This window comes from Lagopus leucura, unplaced genomic scaffold (assembly GCF_019238085.1).
Source record: "Lagopus leucura isolate 7727_CA_CO unplaced genomic scaffold, USGS_WTPT01 Super-Scaffold_100014, whole genome shotgun sequence".
NCBI classification, from domain to species: domain Eukaryota; kingdom Metazoa; phylum Chordata; class Aves; order Galliformes; family Phasianidae; genus Lagopus; species Lagopus leucura.
In genome coordinates this window covers 13,406,256-13,421,635 of record NW_024962268.1, presented here as the reverse complement: position 1 = coordinate 13,421,635, position 15,380 = coordinate 13,406,256, and the positions used below count along the sequence as shown (strand labels likewise).

At 40.2% G+C, this 15,380-nt stretch overlaps 1 protein-coding gene and 2 long non-coding RNA genes across 3 annotated transcripts in view; 1 reads left to right on the top strand and 2 right to left on the bottom strand.

The window, feature by feature from the left end:
- Positions 1-70: 70 nt before the first annotated feature.
- LOC122182267 (selenoprotein P) lies at positions 71-8,380 on the bottom strand. The gene is made up of 5 exons (XM_042875401.1): positions 8,273-8,380; positions 6,945-7,147; positions 5,445-5,657; positions 3,545-3,662; positions 71-1,851 (listed from the first exon to the last, which is right to left on the bottom strand). The coding sequence occupies exons 2-5, from the start codon at positions 7,133-7,135 to the stop codon at positions 1,186-1,188; spliced, it is 1,188 nt and encodes a 395-aa protein (XP_042731335.1). The 5' UTR covers positions 7,136-7,147; positions 8,273-8,380; the 3' UTR covers positions 71-1,185.
- Positions 8,381-8,646: 266 nt separating this feature from the next.
- LOC122182201 lies at positions 8,647-14,345 on the top strand. Its single transcript, XR_006179750.1, has 3 exons — positions 8,647-10,510; positions 12,524-12,701; positions 14,246-14,345. It is a non-coding gene; the product is annotated as an uncharacterized LOC122182201 (long non-coding RNA).
- A 668-nt stretch (positions 14,346-15,013) lies between these two features.
- Positions 15,014-15,380, bottom strand: part of LOC122182200 — a 3,591-nt gene continuing 3,224 nt past the window's right edge. Inside the window, exon 3 of the long non-coding RNA XR_006179749.1 lies at positions 15,014-15,049. This is a non-coding gene — a long non-coding RNA (uncharacterized LOC122182200). The remainder of the gene's footprint in view (positions 15,050-15,380) is intronic.

The following is a 15,380-nucleotide window of genomic DNA, read 5'->3' as shown; positions in this document are numbered from 1 at the left end:
TTTTCAGTAGAACATACAAGAAACAGCGTATTTCAAACTGAGCACTTAAGAGTAAAAACAAAACACGAAGAAATGCTGAATACTTTTATTGAAATGTCTCGTCAAATATCCCAAAGGCATGCATTTTGTTTATATTCAGTACTATTTTCTTGCTAATCGGCATTCACCACAAAAAGATTCCGTTTTCATAGGAGTAATAATTTTCCTATTCAATCATCATTAATTATGGTGTATGCTTTCAAAGCTGCTTTCCTTTCTTGAATACTCTGCTCATCCAGGAATCCTTTGAACAAAAGCATTTTTACTTCAGCATGGTTAATCAGAATTAGAAAACGTTAAGCTACATACAAAGAAATTATAAAAATGTCAGTGGTATATCACCTTACTAATCAACACAGATAACAAATTCCATACTCTCATAAGCAAAGAAAAGTATTAAACCAAGACTGAGTTTGTCCTGTCTCTTTCTTGATAGAGGCATTGAATCTGCACAAAGAGTTGTTAATATTGCTTCTCACTTCAGGCATGAACCTATTGATTCAGTGGGATTTGACAAACTGTAGTAGTGTGCATCAGTGAAACCTGTACTATATTTAACCCTCAAAAGTTAAGCATATGATCTGTTACTTAAAAACAATGCAGTTACTGTTGTATCTTACACTTGAGATAAAAAGTTATTTTGGTCCACTGTTTAGCAATGAGCTGTGCTTGTACATAATTTGTATACGTAATTTAGAAAAAAAAAAACTTTTGAATATATCCCCTCTTAAAAAAAAAAAAAAAAAAAAAAAAAATTAAAATGTCTCTTCTGCTTATCTCCTGTTCTTGATTGCAAAATATCAAACAGGAGCCCCTAGGTCATAGTTTATGCTCCTGTCCTCACAAATGCAAGCAGAATGTTAGAAGAAAAACAAGAAAGACAGATTAATCAACCAAGCAGACACCTTTCCAATGCAATTGAAAAACAAACTATGGGTTAATTCAATTCCTTTACAGCAAGAAATTTTCATTGATGGAGTTTGACCGGTCTTGCCGAATTCCAAGAGCACTGCTCTTTGCAAAATTTTAGCTCTACACTCCTTTCATCTTAGTCTAATTTTTATTTGGGAGCAATAGAAATACCTAATCTGATAGCTTTTCCAGTCTTGCAATTAAGTAAATGACTCCCCTGCCTTTTTTAAGTGTTTAGTTTGTTTTTCATGCTCAATTGCCCGCCTCCTCCTGTCACTGTCAGGTGTCACTAGTTTCACTTCCTCCTGCTGCTGCTGACTCTCAGGCAGCAGTGAGCAGACGTCACTGTCAGGATTCAGTGATGTCCTCTGCTAACAGCTGGCCGTGTCACCTGCACGAATTTGGAAGTGCTCCGCGACACTGTCAAGTGACAGAATTTCCCAGCTCTTCAAACAAAAGGTGTCGACAATGGCAGCATCAGCTATTGGTTGTTGAGTCTGATGCTGTCTGCCAGTTTCAAGTTAACTGGTTTTTACAGATGGTTTTCCCCTTTTTTCATAGTTTTGTAACACGTGGAAGAACTTCCACACCTTCTCCTGGAGGAAGAGTTTCTACCTGATCATGGCTACCTATTTGATCATTTCTTTTGTGGTTAAAAATTCTGTGACGCCCACCACTGTGAGGGTGATGTCTCTGAGATTCAGAAGGAGCCTGATGGTTCTGATTTTTTGAATGACGACCACCCTCACGATGGTGGTGGTGGTGGTGGTGTCTGTGCTTGTGCACTTGGTGGCGATGATGTGAATGCTGACCACTTGGTTCAGGCTCAGGTTCTATGCCTGCTAGAGTCTCATCTTCTTTTTTGGTGATGTTCTCACATATATAATCAACATCAGGTTCCTGCAAAACAGAAACATCGTATTAAACTACTTGTAAGATATTAATTAACTAAATATTTTTGCAGTACCTAGAAAACCTATGCAATGAGATATCTGAAATTCTTGTTTATGAATATTTTTGATAAACTACTGGAGTGCTGCAGAGTATGAGCTACAGTCTGAATTTCCATCCTGAAGATAATAAAGCATTTAGCATTCTAGTTCCCATAAAAGTCAAGACACAGACCATCCAAAAATCCTTCTGTAATTTCTCTGTCCTGGAGGTTGGCAGGGAGTGGAAAGCCAAAAATGTTGGCTCCAGGAAGGGAATCTACAGCACCCTCTGAAAGGTCACACAAGTATAAAAGAAAACATGGGAAGAAACATCTGCTTCCAAAGTTTGTCTTTGAGGCACCACAGCTCTCCATAAGCCACAGGTCCCCATCGTAACTGACACTTTTCTTGGTTGTGCTCTTGAGACACAGATAAGCTTGTCTGTGGATTTCTGAAGATTCTTCAGTAAAGGTAGGTAAAGCAGTCAGCAACGCATACTTAGTTTCTTAATGCCAAAGTTTAATTTAAAAAAAAATAAAATAAAATAAAAAAGGAAATTAAAAAAAAAAAAATTTTAAATACCAGAGATTACCCTGGTTAATCCTCACAGTCAGCAAAAGGCCATTTAAAATGTCTTCTTAATTAATTTATTTATTTATTAACCTGGCTGGCTGTAATTCTGTGAAATTCAGAGCAAGCAATATTTTCTATCGCATACTTTTCATGTTCAATTTCAGTGCCCAAAAAGCCGTGTTCATCAGCCCACGTGATTCCAGCTGCAATTATTTGCATAAGCACTGGAGGCTGAAGAGTGAACAAGGTACACAGGTGCTCTGCACCTCGAGAACAGCGTGTGAGGTGTTTAGCATTTGAACGCTTCGCACTGTCCCCCTTAAAGCTATCCCAGGGGGAAAAAAGAAAAAAGTGATTGTTTCTGAAAGTGCTACTTTGCTGAAGAATGATTGGAACGTATAAAAAAGAATCCAGTGCTTACAACAGCACTGGTAACTAGACAGGACTCGCAATGTAAATTTTTGGGAATTATAATCAAAGTAATTGCTAATAAAAAGTATTCCTGTTTTAGGATTGCACATCTAACCTGCCTGAGGCCTGTGGTACGCTGAAAGCTATTTGATGGGAGCTAAAATGATGAAATTCGTCAGTACCTATCTGCATTGCATGGTAATCCTGAAAGTAGATGTACACGTAAAATACAGCTCCTCTTTTTTTTTTGTGGAACAATCATGCCCTTGTATCACCAATTTTTGAAGTAACTTTTGTATAGTGCTCCTAAACATAAACTAAAAGGAACTGTAACTCAAACAGCTCAGATTCATCTCCACAGTAAAAAAAAAAAGTGCCTACCTCTCCCCAGAAACTAAAGAAAAACTGAAGTAGCTAAATTCTCACTGACTGTATGTAATTCCACAAACAGAATTAGCATCCAAGATTACATTTAGATTTCAGAAAATGTTTTGCAGGAATTTAAACAGTCAGTCTATTCTAAATTACATAAACTTTCAAAAAATGCTTACATATTCTGTCACAACCCATGAAATGCTAACATTCAAAGTTGTCTTTTTTGATTAATCATGCCAACAAATATTCTTAAGTATCAGGTTTTCTTTTCCCATTATATGAAGAATGAAACAAGAAAATACCGTGTAAGAGCAATTTCCACACTTGTTCTCACAGTATGCAATCTTAATGGCTTCTTCTACATATTGGAAAGACAGGAAGGAATAAGGAAGACCCAGGTGATATACCAGACGACCACATCTAGGAGAGAAAGAACTTCAAGGTTACATATACATAAAATTTAACATCTCATCTTAGTATACCTTATTTTACTTATGCCAAAAGCTCTTTTTCTCCAAAGAGCTCACAGTAACAACCAATTTCCATCTCACAAACATCTGTCTGCTCAGCTGCTTTAGTACATGCAAAGTCTGCTTTCTTAATGGATGTAAGCACTTTGCTGGCAGAAATTTCTTGTTTATCTGCACTTAGATTGCCAAAGATATACAATAGCAATACCTGTCCTCCTAATGAGGAGGGCAGTTAGCATAGGTGTACAAACCACTGCATGGACTTTGTATCCAAAGAATCACAGAACTACAGAATATCCCAAGACAGGAGGGATCAACAAGGATCATTAAGGCCAACTGCTGGCTCCACACAGGAACACTCAAACTTCAAACCCTATGTCTGAGAACACTGCCCAAATGATTATTAAATTCTGGCAGCTCTGGGTAATGATCACTGCCCTGGGGAGCCTATTCTGTACCCAACCACCCCTCCGTTGAAAAGCCTTTCCCCAATCTCCAGTCTGAGAGAAGGAATGTCTGAATGCAGTGTGCACTGGGAGGGGGATTTTATGAATACAAAGCTGCATCATGTCTGTACTTCAGTATTCTGGTAGGTACTTAACCGTACAAATGGAACACTAAAAGCAGCTGGCATAAATGCGGAAGCTGTACGCCACTTTGATAAGCAGGTATCTGCAACGTCAACAGGAGGTCCTTCAGCTCTACCTTTAAACATCTGCCATAAATACCTAGGACCAGCAATGAGTAGGACATAAATTCCTAGAGTCATAACAGATTACTGTTGCCAAACCAATTAGTGTAGGTGTACACATATCCAAGGGGTCAACAGTGCAGAACTCTTCAACCTTTCAAATGCTGTGGGCCAGGTGGCAGCTTTGCAGCTACTCCATGGACTACATACAGTCTGTCTGTCATATAGCAACAACTTTCCAATTGGTATATTTGCTGACTAATATAGCTAATTTGCCTAATTTCATCATATTGCAAAAAAAAAAAAAAAAAAAAAAAAAAAAAAGGCTAAATAACTTTCTAATTCTTCATTACATTTCATTATGCATCAGTACAAAGAGCAAAGTACAAAGTACAAAGAACAAAGATAGAACAAAGACTATCTTTTACATAATAATACAATTTACATGAAAATACAATTTACAAAATACATAATTTTGTCTATTACATAATAGTAACCAAGATAGGCATTTTATAAGTGCAAGTTCTCAAATAATTTTCATCACTTCAAAACCAAAAACTCAGTATTCCAACTAAACAGTCATTACTGTCTCTTCCAAAAGGTTCTTGTCCTAGAATCCTGTTATCAAAAAGCTAATTTTTTTTTTAGTTCTAAGTTTTTCATTCAGCTATAAGACACTTTCAGCAATTTCAGTCAAAATGTTCTAATGAAAAGTCAGGTAGCTTTTCAGGCTTGATTCTTCTTTCAAATACATGGACATAACAAAGTTGTTAGAGAACAAAACCAAAGACCGTAGCCATGATATCAAACTCAACAGTCCAAAAGCCATCATAATTACTTACAAAGATTGTATGCACTTATCCCAAAACTTACTTAAGCAAAAGCAGACTTTTCTTTTGTAGCTTCCATTTCCCAGTAAAAGTGCACATGCAGCTTGATGACTTTGTTGTGAAGTTATTTTAATGAATTAATACAGAGATCTACACATCATTACTCTAAATACATGTAAATATCTTCCAGTCTTTCCCTTTAAACACAAACCTGTCATAGATGAGAAAATCATCTTTGTTTCCATTCAAAGTAGTCCAGACATCAGCTTGGTGATCATCTTGTTGGTAGACAGCAATGTGGTCTGAAACACTTTCCTGTAGTAGGTGAAATTTCTTTTGGGAATGAGGACTTTGATGGTTGACAACCACGTATGAGATATTGACCAGTCCTTCATTCTCTAACTTCACTCGCAGGTCCTCCAATCTAGAAAGGAATGTGAAAATCAGCAGGCAATCATAGGAGGCTTTTCTCCTTTGCAATATGAAAATAAATCATTTGCCACATTCATCAAAAGTTAATGTGCTCCATGTTGCCTTCCTTACAGTGAGTTTTTTCCCCTCTAAGCAACAGTCTAGTAGTATTAAAACATTCTTGCTCTGTACCGTAAGTATCACATCAGCTGTCGCAACTGAAAATGCTGAAGTTCTTTTCCAACATAAAGGAATGTATGACTGCTTTGCCATCAAGTCAGACCCTACAAAAGTCTGCATGCCTCAGTTCCTATCCTGGTACCTAGAACGCAGTACTGAGTAAAATAGCCGTCTGTTCATCAGACTGAATTCAGTGTTATTTCCATGTCAGTTCTTTCACACTCTTCATGGTCTAACAAAGAGAACTTATGTAACGTTTTTACTTAAATGCTGAGTTTGGGGTCACACAGTTTGTTAAAGAATGCAGAGTGAATACATCAGGTAGTTGAATAACAAAGAAAGTAAACCTACAGCACAAGGTCAACAGCTCTCCCTTTCATTTCGACTTGTCTACTTTCTGCAATAGCAAGAAAAGGACATCATATATAAGGGATGGCAGCTGGGTCAAAAGAACAGCTACAGAATATCCTCATGACCTAGTTGGCCTCAGCATAATTCCTACAGGATTGCTCTAGAAATAAAAATACTTTCATTTTTTCACTTTCAGGACGTAGTCTAGAACTTCAAAGTATACAGCTCTTTAAAAATGCATGGGATCAAATCCAATCACTTTGAAAGTCAGCCACAAAGCCAGAACTTTGCCACTGCTATTTATAAATATATATATATATATAAAATATAAAATATGTAAATATAATATAAGATATAAAATATAAAACCCAGCTCCTGAAAAACTTTCTAAGACTACTGTAACATGAAGTTTTGCAGCCTGGGGAGTGAAACAAACACGTTATTACAGCAATCCTACTCAAGTTGTGAAACCAGCAATATGAAATTTCATGCCAAAGTGATTTCACAACCACTGAACCAAAGATAAGCACTGCAGGCAATTCATGTTTAGGCCAGCTCAAAATTATTTTCCTACTGCTGTTACTATCATACTACCTAACTGCTGGGAAATGGCCAGGTCAGCAGGACAAGGTCACTCAGGGCAGTGGTAATCTGAGGAAGCTATTCCTTGTTCAGTACACCCATAGTTGAGCGTGCATATTATCCTCAGTTGGCTTCATGAAGTGGTATTCGTGCTTTAGCAAAAGATGGAAAGGACACTGGTGCTCACCTGGAAGCCTGCAGCAGGCACAAGTATCAGCTAGCTTGGAGGAGAGCCACCACTGCCACTGACCCCCTGGAGTTCAGCATTGGGCTCTCCTCCCCAATGTGCCATTCTGGGGGCTCCTGGCACCGCTGGCTCTCTGCCCACCCTCCTGGGAGGAGGCAGAGAACCAGAGCCAGACCCAGTCCTGCCCACATGGCTGGACTTATCTGAAAAGAAAAAAAATAAACAGAATGAGATCAATGCCTGAACAAAGTCCCGATGCTGAAATTCCCACGCAAAACACAGCAGGATACTGGCTCTGTTCAGTTAAAAAGAAAACATCAAGAATATATTTGATCCATTATGTTTGCTGTCTGACCATATTTATCTCGTTTAGTAGCAGAGTTCCTCTATAATTTTTTTTTAATAGTTCAAAAAAGCTGGATTTTTTAAAATGCTGCTAACCACATGCATTTCTTCTGCAGTGAAAACACTGGTGCTGAATTAGCTTACATCTGAGTAAGAACCTAGGTGCAAATCCAACCACTGACTTCACAGAAACTGCAGCAGTGTGCAGTGTGTTCAAAGCAGCAAGCACTACAGAAAATAATATTAACAAAAAAGAAGCGAAAGAAAAGACAAAGTTTTTTACAAGTCAGTTTGTAGCATTCAGATGTCATTGAGAAAAATCCTAAGGCAAGCAGTAGAAACAAGTCTGCAAAAAACAGGAAATGAAAATTCAAGTTCCAGGATTTGCCATATCAGGCTCCTATCACCCACGTCAGGTTCCTTTAATGCTCATGGGAATCAAAGCATTCAAGAAATTCTGTAATTATCCTTTCACTCCAACAGCATAAAAACTTTGGCTTAATACATCCAGACAACTCATTATTGAGAAATAAAATGTTAACATTGTTCCCAACACACCCTAGGCTGTGGAACTATGCAGTTCCAGCGCTCACGTCTGACATTAAATACAGAAGGTTAAGGAAACAGCAAGTTCTGACACACGACGACACTGACGAAAATCACAATCTATTAAGATAAATGCATAAATGAAGAACACTAATCTTCCCAGGCAAGAGACAAACGCCGCAAAGCCGGCAGAGCTGACAACTCCAGCTGTCCCCGTGCTGCTTTCCTGCAGTTCTACCGCAGTCACCCGGGGCACGGTACTCCGAAACCGCCCCGCACACAACTGGGAAGCGGCCGGCCGCTCCGGGGTCCGTAACCACCGCACGACGCCGGCAGGACCCCGTGCCACGGCCCGCAGCAGCCGCGCACCGGCGGGAGCTCCGTTCCCCCCGCGCCTCCCAACCTCCCCGCTGCCCTCCAGCGGCCGCTCCCCTCACCCCGCAGCGCCCGGGCCGGGCCGCTCAGCTCCCCCCTCTCCGTTGCCAGAAAGACGCGGCCGCAGCGCGGCGCCGATCTTTATAGGGCGCTTGTTTACGTCGCGGGGCAGCGCGGGGCAAAGTTCAGGGAGCTCGTTCTGCGCGACCTTGCAAGCAAAGCAAACTCCTCCGGCAGAAGTTTCCAAAATTGCTCTCGGTTAACTCAGTGCAAGTAGAAACCATTTGTCACGCAGACTAGAGAGGTGTTTTCCGTGCAGCGGCTCTGAACGTGGGGCCGTACCCTTCTGGGCCACCCCGTTTGAGCCGAGCAGTGGTACGGGCGGGCGGAGGGGCCGGGGGCCGTGCTATGGGAACGCGGGTGGCCGCGGCTGGAAGAGGCACTTCTCCGTTTGTAAAACTGCTGAGCTGGCAGTGACTTGTCTCGTGCTTTGTCCTGCGTAGGGAATGGCTCGCGGCAATGCAGCGCGTGTGCACCGCGGAGCTCCTGGTGCGTAGCTGCTCCTGGCTACACCAGCTGCCCTGGCACCGGAGGGAACGGGCCCCTTCACCAACGTGTGTTGTGGGTTAAAGCCCTCAGAATACTGTGGGTGCGTGGAATGCGTGAGGCTTTACCTATTGCCAGCAGCACGTAGCCCTGTTATGCTGTTAGTCTTTCCTTCCATCTTCACGGAGGTAGCTGAGAACATTCACGTCATGCTGTTTTCTTCCTCCTTCCTCAGAGAAGGGTTTGCTCACGTGCTTTGTTTTGGCAATTGGCATTATTTCCTTCGGTGTACGCATTTATGTATGTTTATGTAGAAGTAAGTGTCTACAAATATAGTGTGCTCGTGCAGAGTTCATGGTGGTGAGACTTGCTTAGCTCTGTGCCCTAACCCCGTCTCCTGCCCAGACGAGCGCTGCGCTCCTGGCTGCGTCTTGAACGTGAGGAACAGAGCTGTCATCCACAAATGCTGTGCTGAGGTTAACAGAAAGGGGGCCCAAGACCTGAGGTTTTACTCAGCAGTCTCCGAGGACGCAAAGCAGAAAGCAGAGACAGATGTCTGATAGGGATTGAATGTGGGATGGAAGTGTGCAGTGGTCACTGATGAAAAGTATATTTGCTCCCAGGTAGAATACAGAGATACTCATACATGCTTTTCAGAGAGATGAGAAACAGCAGTTCTGGAGCAACTGTCAGAGTTCTGTTAGCAACTGCCACTGTGCTAGTAACTACCATTTATTATACTACTACTACACTGCATGACATTTATTAAAACAATTATTAAGACAGAGGCATTAACTACATTTATACTTGCATCCTCTAAGCATCTTGCTTTATAACACCCACCCTACCAAAAATCATTGTTCTGACTTGAGATTCATTGAGGAAGACAGTTCCTCCATCAAGTGGTAAGGAATGTTACAGTGCCGGCTCTGAGTGTAGATGGATCTAATTCGGCTGTTTTTGAAATGTATGATTCCCTAAATATGTTTAACCTTCTGTCTGACATTTTGCCCTTACTGCAAGGAAAATTTATCATTTCCATATTTTTTTATAAATAGGATGAAGATGTTAATAGTTGCTAAATTTACAGCAGAAAAACCCAACCATTCTGTTTCTTTTACCATCCCTCTTGAATCAGCAGGCTCCTGGAGCCCTTTGTCCATAGCTTCTAAAGAAAGCTCCAAATTTTTAATTTCACTTCCCACTGCAAGTGTTATCTTAGTTGTTGAGTAAGACCCAGTCTCCCTGCAGGAAGCTGTTATTAATTCTAATTTGATGAAGCCTTCATTTTCAACAGTGATTATAATTATCACCCAGTGTCTACTCACTCTCTTTCTTAGCAGGGGGGAATAATGGTACTGATGGGAATGAGAGCTCTCTTCCCTTCTCATTGAGCATAACTATCCTTCTTTTTTCTTTGTTTATATCAAACTTTTCAAAGCATCACAGCATAGAAATGCCAGTGGACAGCTACCATCGTAATTACCTGATGTACATTATTTCTGCAATCTAGACTGGTAATACACACACTTCTGAAAAAAATTCTAAATGGACTTGGAATTGTGAGGCTGTTGGTAATCATACTCTGGTAAAGTCTGCAGCAGTGACTTGCAACATGTGCAGATAGTGCAGCATGGAAGCAGAACATGGATCCAGCGTGAATTCTATCACAAGATCTCAAGATGTCAGTGTCTGTTTTGCTGCTGGGACAGAAGGATGTCACAAGCAGGAAACTCAAAGTCCACTTGCAGATTGTAAGTCTCTGCTGATTTTTCTCTTGTGATTCTCATTTTATAGCAATGTAACAATGTCAGCTCAGTGGAATTACTCATCCTTTATAGAGGAATAATTTAAAACAAAAATAGGTCATTGAGGTTGACTTAATGCTTATATAAACCAAATTTGATTTGTTTATGAGACTTGGTTAAATTCTGTAAGTAAAGGTCAATGTAAGTGAAAACAAAGAATATATATTACAGTGAAGTAGATTCAGGAAAATAGTTGGAATAACAAGTTCGTTAGTTAAAGTAACTCCAGAAAGAGTTATAGCAGTGCATTAAGTGTCTTGCACCAGAGCACTGTTAGATAACAAAATGCATACGTGTCAGAATTCAAAGGAAGCTACAAAAGCTGACATCCTCTGATATAGACCTGGAGTTTGCTTCAGTGAACAAGGGAACAGCTGATAAAGGCAATTGTCTGTTTAAAAACAAAATTAGACTGAAAAAAAGCTGATTTTTAGGTAGATGTTTTGCTTTTCTGCTTGGAAATTCTATTACCACAACAGTATCCTTCTCCTTTTTAACCACTTTGTATCACACTGCAATTAACAGGGAAAGTATTTTCCATCAGACATGTTCTCACTTATATCTATTGCAGAGATTACAAGTGTAAACTGACACTAGTTGCTGAATATCTGTGTATTTCTGAGTTGCTTATTGGCTCTGTTTCCTTTCTGCATTTGAAATAGTTCTACCAGCCTACAAGTCCCAGATGTCATCTCAGTGGTTATCATATCACAGAGTTACAGAATCATTAAGGTTGGAAAAGACCTCTAAGATCATCCAGTCCAATCATCCACCTACCACCAGTATTTCCCCACTAAGCTGTGGCTCTTAATACAACATCTAAATGTTTCTTGAGCACCTTCAGGGATGTTGACTCCACCACTGCGCAGCCCATTGCAGCTCCTGACCACTCTTTCAAATGTTTCCTAATGGCCAATCTGAATCTCCCCTGACACTTCGCTATTGCTAGCTTCATGGGAGAAGAGGCCAACTCCCACCTCATCGCAACCTCCCTTCAGGCAGTTGTGAACAATAAGGTCTTCCCTGTGCCTCCTTTTCTCCAGACTAGTCCTTCAGCCACTCCTCCTAAGGCTTGTGCTCCACACCCCTCACAGCTTTGTTGCTGCTCTTCTCTGGACATGACCAGGAATGTCTTTCTTGTAGTGAGTGGCCCAAAACTGAACACAGCACTCAAGATGCAGCCTCACCAGCGCTACAGAGGGATGATCATCTCCACACTCCTTCTGTCTTCACTATTTCTAACACAAGTCAGGATGCCATTGGCCTTCTTGGCCACCTGGGCTAACTGTTGGCTTGTGTTTAGCTGAGCGTTAACCAGCACTCCCAGGTCCTTTTCCTCCACGCAGTCTTCCAGACACGCTGCACCAAGCCTATAGCATTGCCTGGGGTTGTTGTGGCTGAAGTGCAGGACACAGCACTTGTTCTCATTGCTCTTTATCCTATTGGCCTTAGCCCAGCTATCCAGCCTGTCCAGATCCCTCTGTAGGGCCTTCCTACCCCCAGGCATATCAACATTTCCTCCCAACTTTCTGTAATTTGCAAACTTCCTGAAGATGCACTCAGTGCCCTCATCCAGGTCATCAATAAAGACATTGAACAGAGCTGGCCTCAGTACTGATCTCTGAGGAACACCACTAGTGATCAGTTACTAGCTGGATTTAACTTACTCACCACTGCTTTCTGGGCCTGGCTATCCAGCCAGTTCTTTCCTCAACGAAGAATATATATGTCCAAACCACAGACTTGTCACAAACTGTCCAAGCCAAGTTTCTCTAGTAGAATACTGTGGGAGATTGTCAAAAGCTTTGCTAAAATCTAGGTAGACTACATCAATACATTAGTAAAAATATTTTTTGTTCTCTTTAATCAAGCTGGGCTTTCGCCTTTCTATTTTTTTTTCCTGCATATCCTACCAACTTCTCTGTGTTCTCCCTGAGTTTTCCATTCCTTCTTTCACAGGAGGCAGACTCTCCATGACTTTCTGTTGACAGAAGGAAGGACTGAACTCCTTGATGGCACCTAAGAGAAGGTTGAAAGAAGGTGATTAAGAAGATCACAGCTATAAGACACCTGTACTTCTGTGAGCTTTGGTGTTTTTAGTAACAGTGCACCATCCTGTGATCTACAAAACAAAACTGTAAGTTCCTTCTGTTTGATTCTACTTAGGGTCCTGTTGTTGTAGACAGTGAATGAGGAAGAAAACATAATTACACCATGCTCAAAGCTGAGTATCTGTACAAATCTCCTGTATGGATCTCTTATTCCACACAGTGACCACCAGTCCCTCTTCCCACAGGGATGATGCACTTGCACCTGGGACACCACAAGCAGCTTTAGGCTTTCCAGCACTGATTCTGTGCTCAACTAAAACAATTAACAGTACTGACCAATGAATATGAAGAAAGATAAACAAACTTCTTGATTTTGCTGTATTTAGATAGTTCTCTTCACCTGAACAGATCAGGTCTTAAAGAAGGTGTAATTATAGTCATAGCTTTCAAAGTATAATTGATAATACTTCTATCTCCTGTTACTGACTTTATACTTCAGGAAATGTGGAGGAAAATGATTTATTTGCTAAACCCACAGTGTGTCATTGCAGATGATGGTAAAGGTCTCTCACTGGAATTACCTGTAAAAACAAGTTTTTGTTAATGATTTGTAACATGTCATCCAAGCATAGTTCAGTGCACTGAACTCTAAGCAGAGAATAGAAATTATGACAGCACAATGCATGAGATTCAGTGATAACATACTGTGAACCTTACAGGTAATTTAAAGTTGTTTTTGCCTATCAGTTTTTGCCTATCATGTAAAATATATGAAAACTGAACTGAAAAGTGGGTCCAGTCAATGAATGAGAGGGATCTTGAATGCAAAAGTGCTTTTTCAAGAATTGTTGAGTTGTGATGAAAAACTGATGGCATATTTTTAGTCTTTTTTTTTTTTTTTTATGCACCTATGATGTCTTATTTTCCTGAAATACAGTAGTGACTGCCAACAGCATGGTCTGCAACAGATGTTAAGAGAGCTTAGGGATAGATTCAGATAGCTTAATACAATATAATCATTTTAAACATAAACAGAGTTAGCAAGCTAAAATGGTTATGGCTTCAAGTATATGCCTTTGCAGATTGATTGCTGGTCATAATACTTTTCTGCTAGCACAGACCTGGAATGCTGAACTGTAAAAAATTCTTGTGTGTCCTTCTGAGAGCAAGAGTATGCAAGAGTGTCATCAGCACAAGTAATGAACGTGCAGTTGCCTAAATCAGCCCTTCATGTGAACTACTGAAACACTTTGCAGATAAAATGCAAAAACGGAGATATCCAAGTGCCGGTCTTCACTTAACAGAGCACATTTTACTTCTCTGGCACACAGGATCTTACACTGATAGCCATCGACTTCCACCATGAGCAAAAACTAGTTTCACAAAAAAAAAAAAAAAAAGAAGGGGTGGGAGGCAGGGAGAGGGTTGCTCCAGCACCATAATGAGCTCAAAATGTAAGTAGCTCCTCTGGATTCTGTAAATAAATGAACACTACAAAATGACCTCTGAGGGATGGTGAGAATTGAACTGTCAAAGAAATATATTCCATATGAATGAAAAGTTTTGCTAAGTGCATACACTTGAAACAATCAGATTCTGAACAAACTAACCTCTCTTTGTTTTTTGGAAGTTGATGGAAGTCTAGAAGAGTCAGGTCTTCACCTGGCTTTGATCAACTGACGTTTGATATGACAGAAGGACTTGTATCACCCATCTTAGAGTGACACCCTTTCAGGTGTTGTCAGTATTATTGTTTGAAGAGAAAGCAATAGTGACACTCAGCCCCCACTCGTATGTTGTTTCTCGTAACAAAGCTATGCTGACTTTAAGTTTTGCTTTCAGCAAGTATTAGTTCATACAAACTTCAGCAGCCACACGCTGTTTACTGATATGTAGCTACTTGTATCTGTAACCCAGTTAGAATGTACTGAATACACTGTGTAGTTAAAGGTGACCCTGCCCACAGGCAGAGGTTGGAGCCAGATGGTCTTTAAGATCTCTTCCAACCCAAACTGTTCTGTGATTCTGTGATAACAAGAAATTCTTGCAATTCTTAAGAAAGTGATGGTCTTTGTATGTTTTGTTTTCCACCCTTTAGTATAAATTTAGGAAACTATATTTATATATATACTCCAGTATATATAAATATATATATAAGTATATAAATATATTTATATTTATACTCCAGTACTAAAGATATTCCAGTCTATTAAACAAATAAGCATTTAACCCTCCTATAAGATATGTAATGATCATGGAGGCATGGAACAGATTAGGTTGGAAGGGACCTTAAGGCCCATCCAGTTCCACACCCATGCCATGGGCAGGGCTGCCACTCACTAGATCAGGCTGCCCAGGGTTCCATACAAACCAACGCTGAGAACATCCAGGGTGGGGTGCCCACAAATAGTGTCCTGAAGAGATCACATCTGTGCTGATAAATATAATTAATATATTTTGGATGAAATATGTATATAACAGAAGTCCCCAAACATTTGATGTTACAGTCCTGAAATTTACTTTCCATAGATGCAGTTCTTGAAGGTAATTGTGAAGGCAAAGTAATTTTTTTCTGTTTTTCTGAGTTTTACTTCTTTGGTATATTGGCAATGGGCCAGCAAGGACTGGGAGATCACCGTGTCTTTAAAATGTTTTATCCCTAAGTTGATACTACCAATATTAGTATTTTTTCTATGTCTTAGGGGTCTCCAAGATTTTAGACTGTAGGGAAAAAGAAAGGAAAGAAAAGGAAGAAAAGGAAGAAA